The sequence below is a fragment of the Macrobrachium rosenbergii genome, chromosome 16 (assembly GCF_040412425.1).
Source record: "Macrobrachium rosenbergii isolate ZJJX-2024 chromosome 16, ASM4041242v1, whole genome shotgun sequence".
Taxonomy (NCBI): Eukaryota; Metazoa; Arthropoda; class Malacostraca; order Decapoda; family Palaemonidae; genus Macrobrachium; species Macrobrachium rosenbergii.
In genome coordinates, this window is record NC_089756.1 from 56,015,509 (window position 1) to 56,037,159 (window position 21,651).

Here is a 21,651-nt window from a genome sequence, read left to right on the forward strand (position 1 = left end):
GTCCGTGTCCTTGCTTTAAGTCATCATCAATGAAGCACGGCTAGAGGGTCCAGGGGAGAGGAAATCAAGAGGGGGATCAGGATATTTGTTATCACTGCTTTTTGTCAATTTATTTTTCGAGAAGTCATCAACATTTCGAGAAATTTCAACCTCCAAGGTGTGTGCAGAGGTCGTCATCTGTGCCAGAACAGCAGAATCAGAGGGTCCAGGGGTACTTGAATCCTTATAAATGCTACACATAAAGATCTGAGAGGGGTAAAAAAAAAAAAATAATAATAAACCTTAAAAAGATACCATCAGCCTTTCATGGTGATTATTCTTCCACCAATGGCACAAGTGAGAACTGACTCCCAAATGTTCACATCCCTACCCTACCCTACCCCACAGGGGATGGCACAACAAGATTACAGTGGCCCATGTGTAAGCCAAACTTGCTTGCTAGGACCAAAGGTATTACGAGAATACTGTCATTCCCACTCTAACTGTGTTATAGGCAAACAGGATAGAATGCTGAGAGTCCTATCCCCAGAACCGGGGCACCCCTGGAATCCGTGGTCCAGCCCTAAAGAATAGTTCCGCCTGATATCTCTCAGGTCCGAACATTATCGGGCAGCTGATGGTCCAACCACAGTTCCCACTATTTAGCTTTGTATAAACCCAATCCCAGCTATGATATCTTTTCCTGTTTATCAGGTCCAATAAATTTTAGCAAATGCAGAAAATTCCACAAAAATTAATTCAAAGAAATATATAATGGTCTATAGGACTCTTGGACTCAAACCTGGGAACAGATTCCTGGGGTTCAAAAGCCCCCTCATCACATCAAGGTGGTCCCAAATCGAGGGAAACACCTACTTGGTGCCTGACTTTGCTCAATTATGTAGGGACTGACTCCCTCATGACTGCTTAGCTTGTCCTGAGGAGTACTTCCTGCATTATGGATGTCCTCCTCTGTACTGTACCAGAGAAAGATGGGGACCTCAAACTTCTTAGCTTTTTTCACAAACTCATCTGTGAGGTCATCAACTGTTGCAGGAAATTAATCAGTTTTCATCTATCACCTCAACTTGCTGGCTATATTCAGCCTTGTTGTTGCCAATGGATTCATACCAGGATGCAACTCTTAGACAGTCCATCCACATTGTTTAACTGATTATCTCTTCATCAAGTCTTTGACAGGACCCATTACCGAGTACTTCCTGACTGCGAAGGCTCTTTCTTGATTATGTCCATGACTTGGTTAAGTTGGTTAGCTGACTGCAAAACTGCCATTTTCTGAATCAGTGTCCTGATTAGTTCCTCCATGACCAAGTTTCATGAAGCTGACCAGGACAGGCTCTGCTAGACTCTGATGACCAGAGTCATAACTGGTACCACACTGACCGTATGCTATCCTGCCCACTTGCAGAGAAAACCTCATTCCACAATGATTGTCCTCCTCTTGTGTCTTAACCCTCCTCTTCCCCTACGAAACTCATCAATGCATCAGCCACTTCCCATTGTCTGATTCAGTTGCTATTTGGGATTTCAGCAGCTCTTCCCATCATATCTTTAGTCTTAAAAGGCAGAATCTGTGGATTCCAAATGTAACTCTGTAGTTGCTGTTGTTGTTGGGTGGCCATAACCACCCTGCCAACAACATTAACATCAATACCTTTGTAATCGAGGCTTTAGGGCCTACTATATCAGACAGTCCAATCATACTTTGCCTGGCTCAGTACTTCCAGGCAGAACTCAGTCCCCAAAAGGAACAGGGACAAGCAAGCCAATTGCTGATGATAGCACAGCATAGTTATTAAACCCTGAGGCTGAAGAAATCAAGTGGTCTCTGGACTTGATACTTTTCCCATTCTTCTTTTGATAAGTCTATCTCTGCTACATTGCTTCACCTGATGCCCTTACCCCTACTGAGATATTACTAGAGAAAGACCAAAAGTACTACATCTAAAACTAGCAAAAAAATATTAACATGTATAATTCTATACTGCTTAGTAAAGAACATAAATAAAAAAAATCACAATGACAAAACAAATTACACATAACTATATAATTCGATGGTGGTATTGCATAAAAAAGTGAACACAATACTAATAGTACCTGAGAGCTACGTAACACTAGCCATACCCACATGCATAAAAACTAGGAAAAAATTTCAGTGCATTAAAATCCAAGAATACTGACTTTTGATGATAATGAATAAAATTTTACAACAATAGGCACCAAATCACACAATGCTGTTCTGACTTTAAAATAAATATGACATTTTTATAATAAAATAAAGTTTTATGTATACTTACCAAGTAACTACATAGCTATTACGTTTCATTTATCAGCAGCTTAAATTTGAAAATCCGTGGTAGCGTTCCAATATTTTGGTGTAGGTAACTCGCTCCACCCACTTTTGGGGAAGGATAGGTACAACACTACTAACTAGCCAAATTTGTTTATGCCCTATGCCCATGAAAGGGGAGGAGGGAGGGCTATGATCATGTAGTTACTTGGTAAGTATATATAAAAATTTATTTTATCATAAAAATGTCATTTTTATATAAGTAACTTACCAAGTAACTATACAGCTGAATCCCACATTGACAGGAGGTAGGAAGCATGGGCATGTACTACTTCAAAAAACACTCATTAATGGAGATGAATTTTTAAATAGCAAGTAGTTACCATTAAGAATGTTACTTGTGACCTACCTGACGAAAGAGCTCCAGCAGGAAAATGCTGCCTCTGATGCGGCTCATCTCGACCGTAGTGGCGTGGCAGTGAAGCCAGAGGCGACTCCACATTAATGGCGCTTTGCAGCCGGGAGTACTCCGATGGCTGCCAAAGCATACATAATACAAAAGCCCTTTCCCTGGGAGCAGTACCAACCAAAATCATAAAACACAAGTTACACATACACCATAAAACAGATGAGATACCATAAACAATTCACAGCATGACACAACGAATGATGGGGGCTCCAGGTACTCAGTATCCCCAACTTCCTGAAACTCGACAACAAATTCAAGGCGAGTAGATAGAGGAGTGTAGGGTTACCCCCTACCCTTCCTCCCCAAATACCATGCCAGCCACGGATAATGGGCCAAGGGTACTACAGTTCTCGTAAACAGTTTCGATGTCACGTAGATAAAAATTTGCAAACACTGATCTACACCTCCAGAAAGTGGATTGTAAAATAGAAGATAGGGATAAATTTCTCTTGAAGGAAATCGCTACTACCCTAATTTCATGGGCTTTAACCTTGCAAATTGGCAAGTCTTCTTCTTGAATCTTAACGTGCGACAAAGAAATCACATCTCGCAAGAAGAATGCCAATGCGTTCTTGGACAAAGGACATGTTGGATCCTTAACTGAAAACCAGAGGTTAGGGGATGCGCCTCTGATATTCTTAGTTCCTTCTAAATAATACTTAAGCATCGGATCCTCTAGATCCCACTGTGTGTCTGGATCCCTTGGATCCAACTAAACACTTGGATCCCGTAGATCCCACTTGATAAATGGATTCCTCAGATCCCACTGGATGAATTGATCCCTTGGATCCCACTGGACAACTGGATCCCTCGGATTCCACTAGACGACTGGATCCCTCGGATCCTGATGGATGCCTGGATCCCTCGGATCCCCTCAAATATCTGGGTCCTTCTGATCCCACTAGCTACTTGTACCCACCAGATCCCACTAAACTGGATCCTCTTTGCTCGGATCCCTTGGATCCAAAAGTGCGGTCTCCGTGTTTCTTAGAGATCCGCTTGGGCGACAGAAACTGATGCTCTGACACGACACTACAGGCAACACGTTATATGGATCATCCCAAACACTGCACAAAGGTTTGGGACTCAGATCCTGATCTCTGTTCTGCTTGCAAGGGATCGGAAATTCGGACTCAGCTGGGGATATTGGCCTTTTCAATGGCCTGGATGCACTTTTGAAGTGCCAGCTGCGCATCTGACTTGCTTCGCACTTGGATCTGTCGGATCCCAAATCCGTATCACTCGACGAAAGTGCATGAACTCCGATTTGGACGCCTCTCCAATGGCTGTCTGCTGAGTCCTGGTAATCCCGAACAACAGGCTCGGTTGAGGGTGCAACTACCCGTGGGCAAACCCCATCGACCTCCCTGGGACTTATGGTTTGTCTCCTCCCAGGTTTAGGGGAGTCTGACAGGGACCTTTGTCTAGGAGCATCGGTGGGACGAGTACAGTAGTCACCTCCTCCACTGACACAACACTTGCACCAACGTCACTAGCACTAATCTTATCCATAAGGCCCCTCACTGAAGCCCCTATTTGAGCCGCAGTGTTCACTAAGAGACCAATTTTCTGGTCCATTCTGGCTTCCAGACTGGCGATGGCATTGGATTCGGAATGTTGGAAGTTGGATAATGGAGTCACAGGTAAAGCGGAGGACTGGTGATCGGGGAAAAAACAGATATAGGAGCTGGAAGGGCATGCACAACAGGAGAAACCTGACTCACTGAATTCTTAGCTTCGGTCTTAGCTGCCGCTCTCCTATGTCTGTTTTTCTCAAGTTTGTCTGAGTAACTAGTTAAAGTCTTCCATTTCCCCTGATCCCATTCTTCGCATTCGTCACAGGTCAAGACTGCAGAGCAAGTTTGTCCTCTACATTTACAACAAATGGTATGAGCGTAATAATTGACAGAAGTGAGTTTGGTATTACAGTGAACCGCCCGTATTCGCGGGGGATGCGTACCACAACCCCCCGCAAATAGCTAAAATCTGCGAATACTTAAAACCCCTCTAAAAGCACTTAGAACTGCCCATTTTGATAGTTTAAACACAGAAAAACCCTGTAAAAATGCATAAACCTGAGTATCTTAATAGTTTTGTCACAAAAAGTGCATTTATTCATGAAAATTATATGAAAATACAGTAATTAGTGAATATTTCTCAGTGAAAAATACTGCAAATGGGCAAATTTTCCACGAATAATGGCTAGATATGTTCCACAGAGAAACCCGCGAATGCGTGAGTCCATGAATCATGAGAATGCGAATACAGGCTGTTTACTGTACAGCTTTTGCCGCAAAACCTACTACTAGCAGAACTAGAGTCAGACATATTCTGAGAAACAATAGTCCAAGCTAAATAAGGTAATGTAATTAGCGCAATCGCTACCAAGACTCGGAATACTTCACCAAAAAACGATGAAATTCATCCGGCGAATTATACTCAGTCAAAAGAAAGCTGAAGTTAACAACCATGTTACACTGTCAACCGGCAGAAATGAATTGGGCTAGTTAGTAGTGTTGTACTTATCCTTCCCAGAAAGTGGGCGGGGCGAGTTATCAACACCAAAATATTGGAACGCTACCGCAAATTTTCAAATTTAAGCTGCCGATAAATGAAACATAATAGCTATGTAGTTACTTGGTAAGTTACTTATATAATAAAGGATAGTTAAATAAACTGGGGAGAACATCCATATACATGTTCACCTCTCAACTGCTTCATTAGTTTTGCTTGCCCTTAACCTGGCACAGACATACATGAAAAAATTCTATGCAATTCACATGGAAATTGTTAAGCTGTATGTACCTCCATCATAAACTTGCAAGCATGCAGTCAGTAACATTTATAATGAATATATACGAAAGTGAATTTATATTGAAGACAACCTAGGCTGTTTTGGAAAAACTGCAGAAGTACAGTACCTGAGACTGTCTGTGTGCTGGAGGTGGGTGAACTGCAGCAGCAACTTGTTGTGCATTTATACCTGATACCATTATTCTGATGGGCTGGTCATTACTACCAGGTACTGGAACTTGATCAGCAATAATCAACTGAGGTTCAACCTGGTAGAGACAAGAAATATGATACAAGACTAACCCAGAAAAATTTTAAGGAATAGCAGCTAAATTCCCTGTGAAATGTTCTTATTTTCATACTTTGTTATGCATGAATAAACAGAATACCTATGTGGAAAATAATCATGGAAAATGAAAAAAAAAAAAAAAAATGGTGGTTGCCTCAAAATTTAAAAGCAAAAAACACTATACGAACTTTAAAATAAGCATTCCTTCATACATAGGCTTAGCTAGTTGATAATCATGGAAGGACTTGACTCAACTACTACCTGCACTTTTAATCTTATAAAAAAAATTATTAAGAGCAAATTAAATAAAACCAATGGATTGAAACTTGACTTGTGTAATTACAATGAATGCCTGGCAGTCTTAGGGCTAATGAAATTATGAAACATATTCATAGGCTTCATTTTTACCCTGAATACTGAACAGGAATTGTCTCATGCTGTGTGCTTTACAACCATTAAAGCCAACAGATCTTTGATGATATGGTAGCAGATGAACTCCAACTTATGACTTTACATTACCTAATTCCATTTGACAACATTAACAATTGGTAATGTTCCTGATTACATTAAAAAAATACTATCAATTCAGTTTAATACTGATTCTACCGCAATAAAATCCTGTACAATGATCACTTCAACTACTACAGCCATGACAAATAATAGGTAACTCATGCTGATTAAGAAGTTTCTAAAATGATCTTATGGAACTGTTGTCGTAAAAATAAAAACTGAAAATAATGGAATCTACAAAACTAAGACACTTTACTGAGAATGACACTCAAAAATCTTAAACTCAGATTAGAACTGTGCTGAAGTGATTACATATACATTTTCACCTGAGTATGTATTTGCAGTATATGTAATCACTTCAGCACACTTCCAATCTGAGTTTTAGTTTAGATTTTTTTTTCACCTGAGTATGAGAAGCAGGAGATGGACTCTGAGTATTCAGCTGACTAACAGCACTGGAAGAGCCATCTCTCTGGTGTGTCTGGCGATGACGCTTCATGTCAGATCGAGCACGGAAGGGTTTACCACAATCTGGACATGGATGAGGTCTATCGCCTGTGTGGATACGCTTGTGGTTTTGCAGGTAAGAAGCAGCCCTGAAGGCCTTGCCACAGCGTTCACATTTGTAATTCTTCTCACCAGTGTGTATCCTTCTATGAACCACTAAACAATACTTCCTCTTGAAGTCCTTACCACAATATTCACACTGAAATTGCCTTGCGTCTGAGTGAACTGAAGTTGTATGATAACGCAAATCTCCCCACTGTCTGAAAAACTTTCCACAATGGTCACATTTATAAGGTTTTTCTCCACTGTGAAGTCTCAAATGAACTTTTAGAGCACTGGCTGCATAGAAAGCTTTACCACACTGCTCACACTGATGTGGTCGTTCACCTGTGTGTCCCCTCATATGGTACACTAATGAATTCTTGTGTGTAAACACCCTGGTACACCATGTGCATGCATAACCACCTTTCGCAGTCTTTCCCACTTTCATCTTCTTCTTTGGTGCTCCCTTATTTTGCGAATTTCCTTCTTTATGTTCAATTTTACGATGAGACATGAGCTTGGCCTTGGACTTGAAAACTCTGTAACAGTCCTCACAAGTGAATTCAGGTGGGTTTTCAGAGTGTTCTGTCTGAACATGGCTGTCCAGTGCCATCTGTGTGCGAAAGCTCTTCGGGCAAGCAACACATGAATAAGGTTTATCTGCTGTATTACTGTCATCTTCTTCCATGTGAGCAACTTTTAGATGAACCTCAAGCATACTTTCTTTCCTGAAAGTCTTATTGCAAAGTTCACACTTATAATGTTCTCTTGAATGCACTAAAGAATGTTCTTGAAGGGCATCTGCATTTTCGAATTCACCACCACATACTTCACATCTATGCTTTTTGTAAGGTTCATAATGATACTTGAGGTGTTCAAAAAATTTCAGCTGGCTATCAAAACCTTTTAAACAGATTTCACAATTAAATGGCTTTGGTTTAGTCAGGGTGTGAGTTTGTTTATGAGCATTAAATTGCTGCTGGTTTGTGAACTGCTCATCACAAAATTGACATTTATAACACTTGATGTGTTTTTTTGTGGTTTTTAACTTCTTAGGAATACGCTTCTTATGTGGTAATGACTTTTTCCCATCTGTGGTATAGTTCCCACTGTCATCTGGATCATCATCATTTGAATCCATTTCTTCCTCCATGTGATCTTCATCCTCTAGAACTTCTTCAACAGGTTCTTCTTCCTCAAAATCAGGACCTATGACCATCTCTTCTGCTTTCACAAGCTGTGGAGGTAAATGAGAAACAATGTCTTCTTCTTTTATATTCTGAGTAACGTATTCCAAGTACTCCTGCCTGCGACGGATTGGTCGGCCACTGCGGGACACAAGTGGTATAAGAGGTGGTGTCTGTTGTTGCTGTTGCAAACCAGCATCATTTTTGTTCATACAGTTTTGGTCATCAATCTTTTTAACATGCTCCTGAAACTGTTTTTGTTGATGTTGGATTAATCTCTGCTGCTGCTGTTCTGGTTGTTGCTGCATTTGCCTTTGCTGAGGGTGCTGAAACTGAAGAGATTTCTGTTGCTGCTGAAGTCTGAGGGGAAGCTGTCCTTGCCTTTGCTGGTTATGTTGTTCTGTATGCTGCTGCTGCTGAATTTGCCTTGGGAGCTGCTGCGTCTGAAGCTGCCTTTGCTGCTGCACCTGAAGTATCTGTCGCTTCTGATGCTCTAATTTTGCAGGTTTCCGATAGTCATGTAAAGTTTGAGGTAGTCCTTCATGTTCTAACTGAACAAGGTTGGCAGTCGTAACATCTTGCAATACATGATCAGATTGATCTTGATCAGTTAACTGCTGCTGCTGCTGTTCTTGTTGCTGAAGGAAATCTGAGTATGCTCTTTCCAACAACTGAGCTTTTGGTGTCTGGTGTTCGTGACGTACATGATGTACACTGGACGCTGAGACTGGAGCTGTTGTTGTTGGATTAATGACATCAAAGTAAAGCTCTAGAGGTGCAGAGACTGCTGCACTTTTTATAGCTGCATCATTCATTTCCACAAATGCAACATTATCAACAGAAACAAGTGCATCTGGAAACTTTCCCTGTTGGTCATCTGGTAGAGGCATTTGTGTTACATACTCTAAACTACTGTAGGAATCTTGAGAATTGTTGCCTGATGTGCTGAAGGTAACAGCTGAATTTCCAGCCACTGAAGTTAATGGAGTTCGTGTGCCCTGGGTAACAACACTTTCTAGCAGGGCTTGTGTTCCAGCTAGAGTAGTTGATACATAATGCTGTGATGTACCTAATGATGTTATGCTTGTTGCCCCAAGTGCACTTGCTGGTCCGTTAAGTCCAAGCTGCTCCAGCTGTGCAGTATCCATCTTGGGTAAACTGACAACATTCATTTCTAAGGGGCCATTCCCTCCTAAAATGCCACTGTCCTCTCCCTCTGACATAACTTAATTCTGTAACAAAGAAAATTTGACACATTAAAACTGAGAAAAAATTAAGCTTGTATCCTTTTCACTGTAATTTTATCTCTTAAAATACAAAATCTAAAAAACAATTTCCATATATTTTTTGCAGAATCCAGATAAATACTTCACTTCAGCTAATGCATTACCTTACCTTAACTTTGATAATATTACATTCAACCTCTACCAGGTTTTAAGACAGTGGGAAATGAAGTTTTCATGATAAAACCAATACTGTAATACTTACCTGAACACCTGAATTAGCCCTGGTCACTGACCAGCCCGAACTATATCCCTCTAATTTTACCCACAAAGTGGGTAATTAACTGTCAGTGTTACCAACACTACAGGAAAAATCTTGTCAAATGAGTTACCTGAGGTACTGTTGACAACACTGCTGCAAATACCGGCCGACAGAGGCCAACATCCCCAGTTGAGTCACTCACTATCAAAAATTGAAGTGGGGAGGAAGGTGGGAATCATTCAGGTGTTCAGGTAAGTATTACAATATTAGTTTTATTGTGAAAACTTCATATTGCAATACACTCCCTCCATACCTGAATTAACCTGATTAACAAAATTTTAATGGAGGTGGGATCAATCTAATTCAGCCCGACCTGTCAACGGAGATTAAGCAGGTAACTCATTATCAACCTATTATGTGTAAATAAGTTCCTTGCTGGACGGGTCGGTATAGTTCTCGGCTAGCACTCTGCTGGGCCCGCGTTCGAGTCTCCGGCCGGCCAATGAGGAATTATACGAATTTATTTCTGGTGATAGAAATTCATTTCTCAGTATAATGTGGTTCAGATTCCACAATAAGCTGTAGGTCCCATTGCTAGGTAACCAACTGTTCTTAGCCATGTAAAATAAGTCTAATCCTTCGGGCCAGCCCTAGGAGAGCTGTTAATCAGCTCAGTGGTCTAGTTAAACTAAGATATACTTAACTTATGTGTAAATGTTTGTCAACATATCAATCAATGCTTTCGGTGAAGAGACATGCTGGAGGGAGACCCATCTAGGTTGCGGCACGCCCCCTTTTTACAACTGCAGAGATGGTAGCTCACTGATCTGCTCTGCATAGATATCTGTTTAGTCATACACTCACCAAATCAGTCAATACTCTCGGTGAAGAGACATGCTGGAGAGTACTTTGATTGTCAGTCAGGTCAGCACTGTCTCGGTCCGTCGACCTCCCACGTGGCTCTTCAGAACCTCTCATGTATGGAGTAGTACGATGAACCTGCCATGTGGCTATTCAGAGCCTCTCATGTATGGAGGAGTACAATGAACCTCCCATGTGGCTATTCAGAGCCTCTCATGTATGGAGGGGAATGAAGCAGTGTGCCGAGCCACTGATCCTCCGGATAAGGCCCAACGATTGACGAGCGAAGAAGGATCTCAGCGCCAACAAAAGAGCCTAGCCTACTAGAGAATCTCCTTGGACTCTTGTAAGGAAATTATCAAAGACTAAGATACAGTACTTAAAAATGTACTAAATTTATGTGATTATACTATTACTGCTCCCTAAGATTCTAAAGACTAAAAGGAATTCCTCTATCTGGTTAACCTAAGAACCTCCAAACTGAGAGAATACCACCTCAGCTAAATGAACGCACCCTAGACAATAGAGTTAGCCGCTACGCACGGACTAAGAGAATAACCCTTCCCTCCAACGAGGCGAATTGAATGTCGCTTAAGTAAAAGGAAGTAAACATTGAGACGGACTTCCGCCTCCAGAATGGAAGACACTGAACAATTCCTTAGAAAGGAAGATGAAGTGGCCATACTCCGAATACTGTGCACTTGGGGTAATACAGAGCTTGGAGACAACAAAGAAGAACCCTGAGAAGCCTGGGAAATCATCTCCCTCAGTGTCCGCGGACGCGGACGGAGTTTCTCAACCTTTGATAAATAGACTTTTAATGCTTGCACCGGACATAAGGACACCTCCGCTGGATTGCCGGTAACGAACTCTAGCCAATAAAGAACCCTAAACGAACGAGGCAGAGGGTTAAACTCTGACTGCGACTTCGCCACAAATTCCGGAAAAAGAGACCAATACATATCATTTCCCGGCTAGGAAACCAGCCTAGAAACTGCCTGAGGTTCGCCCACCTTTCTAGCTGTGGTTAAAGCCGTAAGAAAAAACACCTTCTTAATCAGTGGTCTTATCGTTAGAACTTCCGACAAATCCCACGAAGGAGCCCGAGTCAGCAAGACAGGACATTTAATCTTAAAGGAATGTAATAAATCATGGATGATCTTACTACTAGAAATTTTGGGGAAGATGGAAACTACATGTACTGCTACTAAGTGTTGAGCGGTAGCCAGCAATCGCTGAATACAAAAGAACCTTGACTTTCAGAAGGAAAAAAATAAAATCAGCTATTTTGGCTATGGAAGGTCTAGAGATGGAATGACCTTCCTTATGACACCAACTTCTATACATTGTCCAGCTGACCTGGTAAAGCTTACGGGTTGACTTTCTCAAGCTGAAAGAAAGCTGTCTAGACACAGCTTTAGAGAGTCCCGTCTGTCTAGCTGCTCGCTCGGCAGTCACCTTGCAACTAGGTTCAGCATGCGAGGGTTTGGATGATAATAGTGAAAAAGCAATTGTCTGAAATCTTCTGCATGGGAAGGAACATCGAAACTTTCGTAAGGAGTTTAGGAGTTCCGGAAACCAAGGGCGTAGGGTCCAACAAGGAGCTATTAGAGTCATAGACGTCTTGGCACTCTCCTACAATTTCCTGATTACCTGATGAATGAGACCAAATGGCAGAAAGCATACACCTGCACGTGATTCCAATTTTGTAACATCGAAACGGTGCTTATCGACATGGGGTCCACCACTGGTGAGAAATAAACCTAAGATGATAGTTTAATCTCGTCGCGAAAAAGTCCACAGATGCTGGCCACTACCATAGAACCTGACATACTACTTCTTGAGCCAAAGTCCACTCTCCCCCCAATACCTGACGAGAGCGACTTAAAGAGTCAGCCAGTATGTTGACACTCCTCGATACACGTTGGGGAAGAAGAGACACTTTCCATTCTTTGCACCTCCAACCTGATCTGAGGCATCTGAGTACAGATGAACGGCGGGAAGAGGGGAGTCGATAGACCTTCCGGGTGTCAGATGCACTTCTTCTGAACACCACAGAAGATCCGACATGTAAGAATCGCTCCAGACTATAACTGCGTTCTCGTTGCGGAAGTCCCAGCAATCCCTGAGACATACCTAGAGAGAAACGCATCTGGAGACGAGCCTCTGGAATTAAAAGATAGAGAGAGAGAAGACATTCTCCCCATGAGACTTCTCCAAACTGGTACCGGCTGTTCCCTGTTGGACAGGAACACCTCTACTTCCTGAAGGACCAACTGGATCCTCTCCAGGGTTGGGAAAAAAAAAAAACCCTCAAAGGAAGAGAGAGAATCCTCATCCCTGAAAGTTTATAGACTGTGTTGGGACCAGTAAATTCTTGGCAAAGATTAGAAGAATTCCTAGTATCTTGCATAGATTCAATAAGAAGTCCCTCGCCCTTACTAGCTCCTCTAAAGAGGAGGCAAGGATCAGCCAAGGCTAGATACTTCAACATTCTGTACCGTCGAAGATGCATAATTGCTGACACCGGAGACATGAGTTAGAAGCAACAAAGTTCGTCATACTGGCCACATCACCTGAACCCTGAGCAGCCACACGAATCATAGCCTCCTGTGATGCTATTGCTGATGACGACGACACGAAATTGACCATGGAGGAGACATCCTCCTCTCTAAAAAGACTGTTGCAGAGCACAAAAAGGCGCCCTCAACAGGACCCTCTCATGTATGTCTGGATAATGAGGTGGAATATGATTTAAAAAGAAGTCCCTCCTCTTCTTGCCAAAGAACGTTGTACAGCCAGCCGAAATGTTAGCCTGGTATGCCAACCCCATCAAAACCGAAGTGATGAGGTTGTCAAACAGTACAGGATCGGAGGGATTATATCCAACTTGTTTGAGAAAACCCCATCAACACAGACAACATCCACAAAGAGTGGGACAAGGCCTCAGACTGACTGCAAAAAGTGTCCTCCAAAATACAAGCCTCACGAGATGTAACCGCTACCAGACGATTCAACAAAGGAACCCTGGAGAGAAGAGCCTCAACAGATTCATTGAGAGGAACACTGACACCGGCAGAAGGGTTACCCGCTACCCTATGGAACCCCTTCCGATCGGGAAGCAAGGTTGAATCCTGTCTACCCGACCCATTAAGAGAAGATAACCTAGAGTCCGCCTCCCTCAACACCCACCCAACTTGGCCAAACCAGACTGGTTTACTTGATGTTTGGGAGACTACTGGTTTAGTTGCATACAACGATTCAAACATTGCTTGGTTTGGTTGTGTAGGTTCCTCAGGAGCCTGGACTGCAAATAGAGAGAATGGATAAAGTCCACAATCCACTTATAATCCACTTATACTCGCTTTCATTCGCTGGAGAAAAAACCTATACCTGGTACCGTCTCCTCTTCTTCTGTCAGACTGGTCTGACTGAACCGGGCCAGGAAAAGAGACAGACTGACCACCAGCAAGAGCTGCACCCGATAACTGGGAACTCACTACACCAGGATGTGCGAGACCAACACCTGACATACCTGACCCCAACATAACCGAGCCAACCTTAACCTGGTTGCGCAAACCCTGTACCAACTAAAGCCAATGACAAAACTCTTGAGTCAGACACACTCGACTGTGCAAACCCCACACCAACCAGCGACGATGACGTAACACCTGGGCCGACCACACCTGGGCGACAAACACCCACCCCTGCGAGTGGAGAGGCCGCAACACCCGATCCACCCAACGCCCGATGAAACAACACCGCACCAGTACGGGTATCCGGAGCTGAAGTCATGATTAAGGAAGAGGGAGGAAGAACTCCCTTGATGACCCGGAACCAAAGCCGAGCCCACATTGAACACCTTAGAAGGAGGAACAGAAATAGCCGCAGGAAAAGTTGAGAAAGAAGTAGAAGAAGGAGAGAAAAGAAAGCAGCCACACTCGGAATAACCACCGGAGCACCTACCACTGATGTTGGACAGGTGGAGAACATACCAACTGGTCCAGTACTCAAAGATGTCTCTCAGGGCAAGCTACGAGCTGCGGAACCAATGGGGACCAAAGAAGGAAAATTACCAGCTACTCTAGAAAAAAGGAGAGGCTGAGGACACCATCAGTACTGATACACTCAACGATGACGCAGACGAAACGCCAAATGCCATAGCATCCACAAGAACCGTGGTGGACACATTACGTTTTAAACCCAGTAAAGGAAGAAAATACGGAGTTGCGGAAGACTTCGCAACCGCCTGTGAAGCATCTAGACCAGAAGCCTGAGAAAACTACAGGACCCGTGAGGGTACTAAAGAAGACAGCCCCACCAAAGAAGGTAAGAACGCAAAAAAAGTTCTTAATTTAGCGACGCAGAATAACTGCCCGCGAAATTTCGCATTGTGAGAAGAACAGCTGTGTTGTGATGCCAGAAGACTGATATTTAGGAATTAGGAAGTGCTTTGCCAGGAATTTATTGCATGTGTTAGACGTGAACAGTTAGCTAAGTGTGTTGTTCGAAAACAGTTATGGCAGAGGAAGTGTACAATTCCTGTGTTAGTGAAGTGTAGTTCGAAAAATTCATGTTTGTTAAAATACATGTGACAACATCTAGCAGCTCGGTGTATGTGCCTGCCATCATCTCACTCCCACAATTCACTGACCATCATATCCAGTTCAGATTTACATTTAATGTAAATCTGCTGGCTGTACACCTTACCTCAACCCCGAAGAGAGAGAGGGAGCCGATGAAAGCCCCAACATTACAGGATTGCACCAATGAAAATTCTTTGCTCTGCTGACAATGGCAAAGAAAACAGGATGAGCGAGAGAAGACTCCAAAGAGTGACCTGATAAAGAAGATTGTGTAAAGACATTGGAAGAAGGCTTAGAAGAAATCGGGAAAAAAAGGAAAACTCAGAAGCAGCAGAAGAGGCCATAGTTTTTTTGTTTTTTTTGAGAAAGAAAACTATATCGACTCTGTTCCCCCTTGATAATCTTGACAGACATCACTAGCAAATTTAGGAAAATTCTTCAAGACACGATCGTGAATGTTGGAAAACCCAAAATTGAAAACATTGCCTAACTAGTAATCTATAACCCTTTGACAAACCCAACAATTCTGCATTATACTGAGCCAAATTGAAAACCCTATCACCAGAATTACCAACACCACAAGACGAACCACACTCATCCACTGAAGGAAAAGGAACCTTCGAGGACAAAGGAGCATTCTACAACACTACAGAACCTGACAAACCCGAAACCACATCTGAACGACAAACCACGGACTTAGAAACCTTTCGTTGTAAAGAACTCGAAGCAGGAAATAAAACCGAAAATGGATCCAAGACGAAGTCGTCACACTAGAAATCCCAACCATACCCGAACCCAAAGAAGACTGCACCTTCCACAACCGTACATCTTAGGCAAGATGCAACCTGTCCTGCTAGAGGAGCCAGATAAGCTACACAACTTGTTGAGCAGCCACCACAGGACCCAAGGAAAAGTTGTCCAAGGACTTGTGAACAACATCCCGGAGGTAGAAGGAGGTGAAGGTGGTCTGTTGGGACCACACACCTGCCTTCAGCACCTGCAGAACCAACATGTTCTTCCGGAATGCAAGGGACGGACCAATGCTACAGACTTCGTGAGCTCTCAGACGAAGCATACTGGTGTCATCTTCTCCTGCAGCAGAATACGCTCTCCTTATCATCTCACGAAGCCAGAAAGAGATGGTGTTCTTGGACACTTCTTTCTTGGTCGAGTCAGTACTAACAAAGACTCGACACTCAGGCTGGAGACATCGAGTCCTCTTCAGATAGCGCCGCAGCACTCTAACAGGACACAGTAGCACCTCTTCTGGTTCATTACCTACAAAGTCCTCTAGGGAGGGGATCGTGAAGGACTCAAACCGTGTGTCAGGGACTGAAGGATTCTGAGTCTTCGCTAGGAAATCCGGGATGAAATCGAGCGTAACTGATCCCCATCCCCTTAAGTGTTTAACATCGAAGGAAAGTCTGTGCAGTTCGCCAACTCTCTTCGCTGATGCCAGGGCTAGCAGGAAAACGGTCTTGAGGGTCAGATCCCTGTCCGACGACTCTCGTAAAGGCTCATATGGTGCACGAGTCAGGCTCCTTAGAACGAGAGTCACATCCCAAGCAGGGGGCCTGAGGTCCCTGGGTGGGCAAGACCTTTCGAAGCTTCTCATCAGTAGGGAAATCTCGAAGGAGGAAGAGATGTCTCCTTTCAGCTGTAAGACTAGGCCGAGTGTGGCGCGGTACCCTTTCACAGCTGAAACGGAGAGAAGCTTCTCTCGGCGAAGGAAGACGAGGAAGTCCGCGACCTGCTGAATAGTAGCTCCAACCGGAGAGACACCCAGTTGACGACACCAACCACAGAAGACGGACCACTTTCCCTGGTATACCGCTACGGAGGATTGTCTGAGGTACCTGGCCATCTCCGTTGCTGTGCGACATGAAAAACCTCTTGCTAGCAGATGGTGGATAACCTCCAGCCGTGAAGACACAGGGACTGCACTGCCTGGTGGTACTGCTCTGGTGGGGTTGACACAGCAGGTTGGGCCAGGGGGGGATCTTTCTCGGCGTCTCGGAGAGGAGAGCTAGCAGGTCGGGATACCAAACGGCCTGTGGCCATTTGGGTGCCACCAGAATCATTCTGAGATTTGGTGTGATCATCACTTGGTTGATCACTCGGCAAATCAGACAGAACGGAGGAAAGGCATAAACGTCGGAGTTGTCCAAAGGGTGCTGGAACACGTCCTCCGCAGCGGCCCATGGGTCCAGCACAACCAAGCAGAAGACCTGGAGTTTTCTGTTGTGCCGGGTGGCAAACAGGTCGATGGCTGGATGCCCCCACAGGTCAAATAGCCTTTCCGTCACTTCCGAATGAAGGGACCATTCGGTTCCTATCACCTGATTCTGGCAGCTGAGCTTGTCTGCCATGGCATTCCTCTTGCCTGGAATGTACCTGGCTGACAGCTCTACTGAGTGAGCCACGGCCCACTCGTGCACCTGCATCGTCAACTGGTGGAGCGGGAGGAATACAAGACCCCCCTACTTGTTGACGTATGCCACCGACATGGTATTGTCGCTCATCAGTACCACGGAGTGTCCCATCACTCGATCCCGGAACTCTTGGAGAGCCAGGAAGGCTGCCTTGAGTTCCAGGATGTTGATGTGAAGGTGCCTGTCATCTTGGTGCCACACTCCCAAAGTCAGCAACTCCTCCAGGTGTGCGCCCCATCCCTCGGTCGATGTGTCTGAGAACAGCGGCATGTCCAGAGGGGGAGTATGCAGGGATACTTCTATCAATAGGTTCCTGTCGTCCATCCACCAGCGAAGGTCCTCTCTCACTTCCTCAGAAAGAGGGATGAGAAAGGACTGGGGGTCTCGGGACTGGGACCAATACTCCTTTAGCCTGCACTGTAGAGACCGCAGGTGAAGACGCCCATGAGGTACCAGCTTCTCCAGCAATGACAGGTGACCAATGACGACTTGCCATTGCCGGGCTGGCTGCTCCTGTCGTGACAGGAACAGCTGTGCTGCCTGCCTGAACCTGCTGACACGAGAGCCCGAGGGAAAGACTTTCGCTGCTACCGTGTCTATCAGCATGCCCAGGTACTTTATCCTCTGCTTGGGGGTGAGACCTGACTTCTCGAGGTTCACCAAGATCCCAAGATCGCAGCAAAACTCAAGGAGTTGATCCCTGTCCTGTAGCAACTGCGAGCGGGAGCTCGCCAGGACGAGCCAGTTGTCAAGATACCGCAACAGACGTATTCCGTGCGAGTGGGCCCAAGCTGACACGAGAGAGAAGACTCTCGTGAACACCTGGGGAGTGGTCGAGAGCCCGAAGCACAGTGCCCTGAATTGGAAGACTGTCTCCCCAAGGATAAAGCGGAGGTACTTGTGAGAGGACGGATGAATGGGTATTTGGAAATATGCATCCTTCAAGTCCACTGTAAGCATGAAGTCGTTCTCCCTGATGGTAACAAGTACGGATCGCACTGTTTCCATCGTAAACTGAGTCTGGCGAACGAATCGGTTCAGGGGAGAGAGGTCTATGACTGGTCTCCATCCCCCTGTGGCTTTCTCTACGAGAAGGCACGGCTGTAAAAGCCTGCAGACTGGTCCAACACGACTTCCACAGCACCTTGCTCAGTATGGCTTGCACTTCTTGCTGTAGTGCGGAGTCCTTCGGAGTTCCTTGGACGTATGTGCGGCGATGGACTAGAGTAGGTGAGGGGAGGCCAAGACTTGAAGGGTAGTAGATATCCCTCCTGAAGGACATCCACTATCCAGGTCTTGGCTCCATGTCGCTGCCATGTTGCCCAATGGCTCGACAAGCAACCCCCCACCTTCAGCAGCATTTCGGGGGGAACGCTGCCCCTAGCATTTCCTCTTCTTCTTTTTCCCCTTGCCCCCTTTTTGGATTGGAAAGCGGGCTGAAAGGGGCAGGAAGACCCGCTCTTTATAGAGGAAGAAGAAGGCTGGGTGTTTCCAAGGGGCCCCTTCGAAGACTGGGACTTCTTAGGGGCTGAGGAAGTGCTAGCCTGACCCGAGGGCCTGGCCATAGTGGAACTCGAAGACCAGGAGGTCTTGGCCACTGCCTGGTGGACAAGCCGGTCGCTGTCATCGGCCCAGCGCTTATCCACCGCAGCGTCCACCAACTCTCTAGGGAAGAGAGAGGTGGAACCCAGCAACAGTCCATTCCACAGGGTCATTGCTGACTCGGGCCTCACGGAGCTGGAGAAGCAAGAGAGAACAGCGTCCCTTCCCTTCAGGACCAGGTTAGCCCACAAGTTTGCTGTCTGGTGGGCAAGGTAGGAGATGGTCCTACCTACAGACTGGCATAGTCTCGCAAAGGCGGAGTCCTCCCTGGGTATGATAGCGCCTGAGGAAGCAGCCACCTTGGATACTGTGAAAGACCACAGATCCAGCTAGGGGACTACCTGGAAGGCCACCATGGCGGTGGCTTCCAGGGTTGTGGCTTCTTGCTGAGAGAGGGAGATGCTCTCTGCAGTAAGTTGCTGCAACGTAAGACCCGGATCCAGACGAACCAGGTCCAGGTCAACCTGTTTAGGCGGCAATGCCCTCTCCAATGGAGCATAGAAGTGCTTCTGGTGAGGTAGAGGAGGGGAAAGAAGCTTGTCTGAGTGGTTCAATCTGAGTGAATTGTCTTGCCCAGACACAAGACCATTCACTTGATTGAGAACCCCCTTGGCAAGCGTGGACCACAGCAGCCCCACCAAAGCCTTGGGTTCCTTGTTGGGTCTCCAGTAGGATTCGAGGTGCGATGGACAATCCACAGACGAGGCCGTGATCCCTTCCCCGAGGTCGTTGTGCTGACGAATCAGCACGATAACCTCAGCAAACATCCTCTGTATCTTGGGGGTGTCCGCATCCTGGAGGAGAGGACCCTCGAGTCCTTCCAGGGTGCGGTCCTCCTGATCTACTCTCCCTGCAGGAGGGAGAACCTCGCCAGAACCCTGTGATCCTTCCTGCACCACGCGGGTGTAAGACCTGGTCGAACCGAGGATCGAGCCAGGCGCGTACGCCCCCGAGGTAGAACTCTGGGGAGACAACTTGCCAGAGTGCCTCCTGTAAGGCTCACGGCCCCTGGAAGGAGCCCAGGAGGTAGAGGGGACAGGCGAGGAGGATCGGGCTCTTCCACTGGCCTTGCTGGCAGAACCAACAGGGGGCAGCGGGCCGGGAGCGATCACCAACCCGTGGTGGTGACGGCAGCCCGGGTCGAGGAGAGCGCTTTTACCTGGGCGAAGCAGTCTCCCGAAGAGAGTGGAGCAGCTCGCGTGAGTCGAGCCGCGCGCTCGCCTCCCCCAAGCCAGACTGGCTGCGCGGACGTGGCTGAAGACTGGGAGGAGTTGAGTGCGCGGCTTGACTGGCGCGAACTTGCACTGTCCTCTAGACGCGCCCCAGTCTTCTTTGAGGCCGTAACCTCTCGGGAAGACTGAGCAGGGGATCTCTTCTCAGCTTCTCCAGGTGTCCAGACTCGAGGTGACCAGTGCACCTTCCCAGGAACCTGGCTTGGCACTTACAGAAGTACCAGCAGGAAGAGTCGGGGCACCTGCATGCCCGGACTCTTTCTCTTGACCCACACCCAAGTATGTACGGGGAGAAGTTTCTCCCATACCAGACTGGGGTACTTGGGTCTCCTTGGAAACCTGGGTACTCGGAGCGACTTGTGAGCGAGTGTCTGATGTGGACCTGCTGGCCTTAGAAGCAGGTTTCTTCGGCACAGCAGGGGAAATGCGGACAGTGGTCTGCATGCCCTTGGCTCCCGATGCGACTGACCCGGAGGCCAGAGCAGCGGTTCTCTGATCCCTGGATCGGTAAGAGCCAGTGAGAGATCCCACTGCCTTCCCTGTGGAAGGAGGCAGTCCCTTAGAGGTTTCGGGGGGGAGGCAGGCTTCTTCTTCTTTGGTTGGGTAGCCTCAGAAGGAGAAGAGGAAGAAGAGGCAGCAGACGAAGGCGACAACGATGAAGACGAAAACGATGACACCTTTCGCGATCTCTTGACTTCTTTGCCATCTTCCTGAGGATCAAGGTCAGGTCCCCAAAGCATGCAGGAGCAGCCAAAGACTCAGGAGCAACCAAGGGGGCCACAGCAGCAGGCGCAACCCGGGCAGCGTAGACGGTGCTCGGACCAGCAGTTGCCGGGGCAGAAACCAGGTTGAACGCGTGAGCAGCCAGGCGGGCCGAGTCAGGGTCAAAGGTACTGGAGGTGCGTTAGCAGCCAGGCCGGGCCAAGGGACTGGGAAGCGAGGAGCCAGGACCATTGTCATGAATGAGCCAGGGTCAGCAACTGGAACAGGCATAGATATGTATGGTACTGACGACGTCACCATATACGAAGGACCAGGTCGAGATAGCGGGGCCAGGAAACCAGGGGGCAGCGGTACAGGATGGTGAGTGGCAGGAGCAGCTGACACCTGGGTGTCAATATGCGAAGCCACCGTCACAGGTAGCTTCCCAAACGTTGACATGGTGACATGGTGGAAGCAGTAGCCAAGTGGGTTGTCACTGGACTGCTAGACAAATGGGACACCAGGCCCTCCAGTGACGGAACGCCAGGTAGACCCAGGTGTAGCCAGGCAGAAGATAAGTCTGATACCTGGTCTATGGAGGACACTTCCACCCCCAAAAACCTGAGGATACAGTTGGGTCAAAATGGGCAGCCTCCACTCGATC

General features: G+C 46.3%; 1 protein-coding gene across 4 annotated transcripts in view; it reads right to left on the minus strand.

Moving 5' to 3' along the window:
• Positions 1-21,651, minus strand: part of LOC136847448 (uncharacterized) — a 69,674-nt gene that overhangs the window by 30,500 nt on the left and 17,523 nt on the right. For all 4 annotated transcript variants that reach the window (XM_067119150.1, XM_067119148.1, XM_067119149.1 and 1 more), the window contains exons 2-3: positions 6,755-9,319; positions 5,681-5,821 (exon numbers count right to left, since the gene is read on the minus strand). In XM_067119150.1, the coding sequence (XP_066975251.1) occupies positions 5,681-5,821; positions 6,755-9,310 (2,697 nt within the window). In that variant the 5' untranslated portion in view covers positions 9,311-9,319. The remainder of the gene's footprint in view (positions 1-5,680; positions 5,822-6,754; positions 9,320-21,651) is intronic.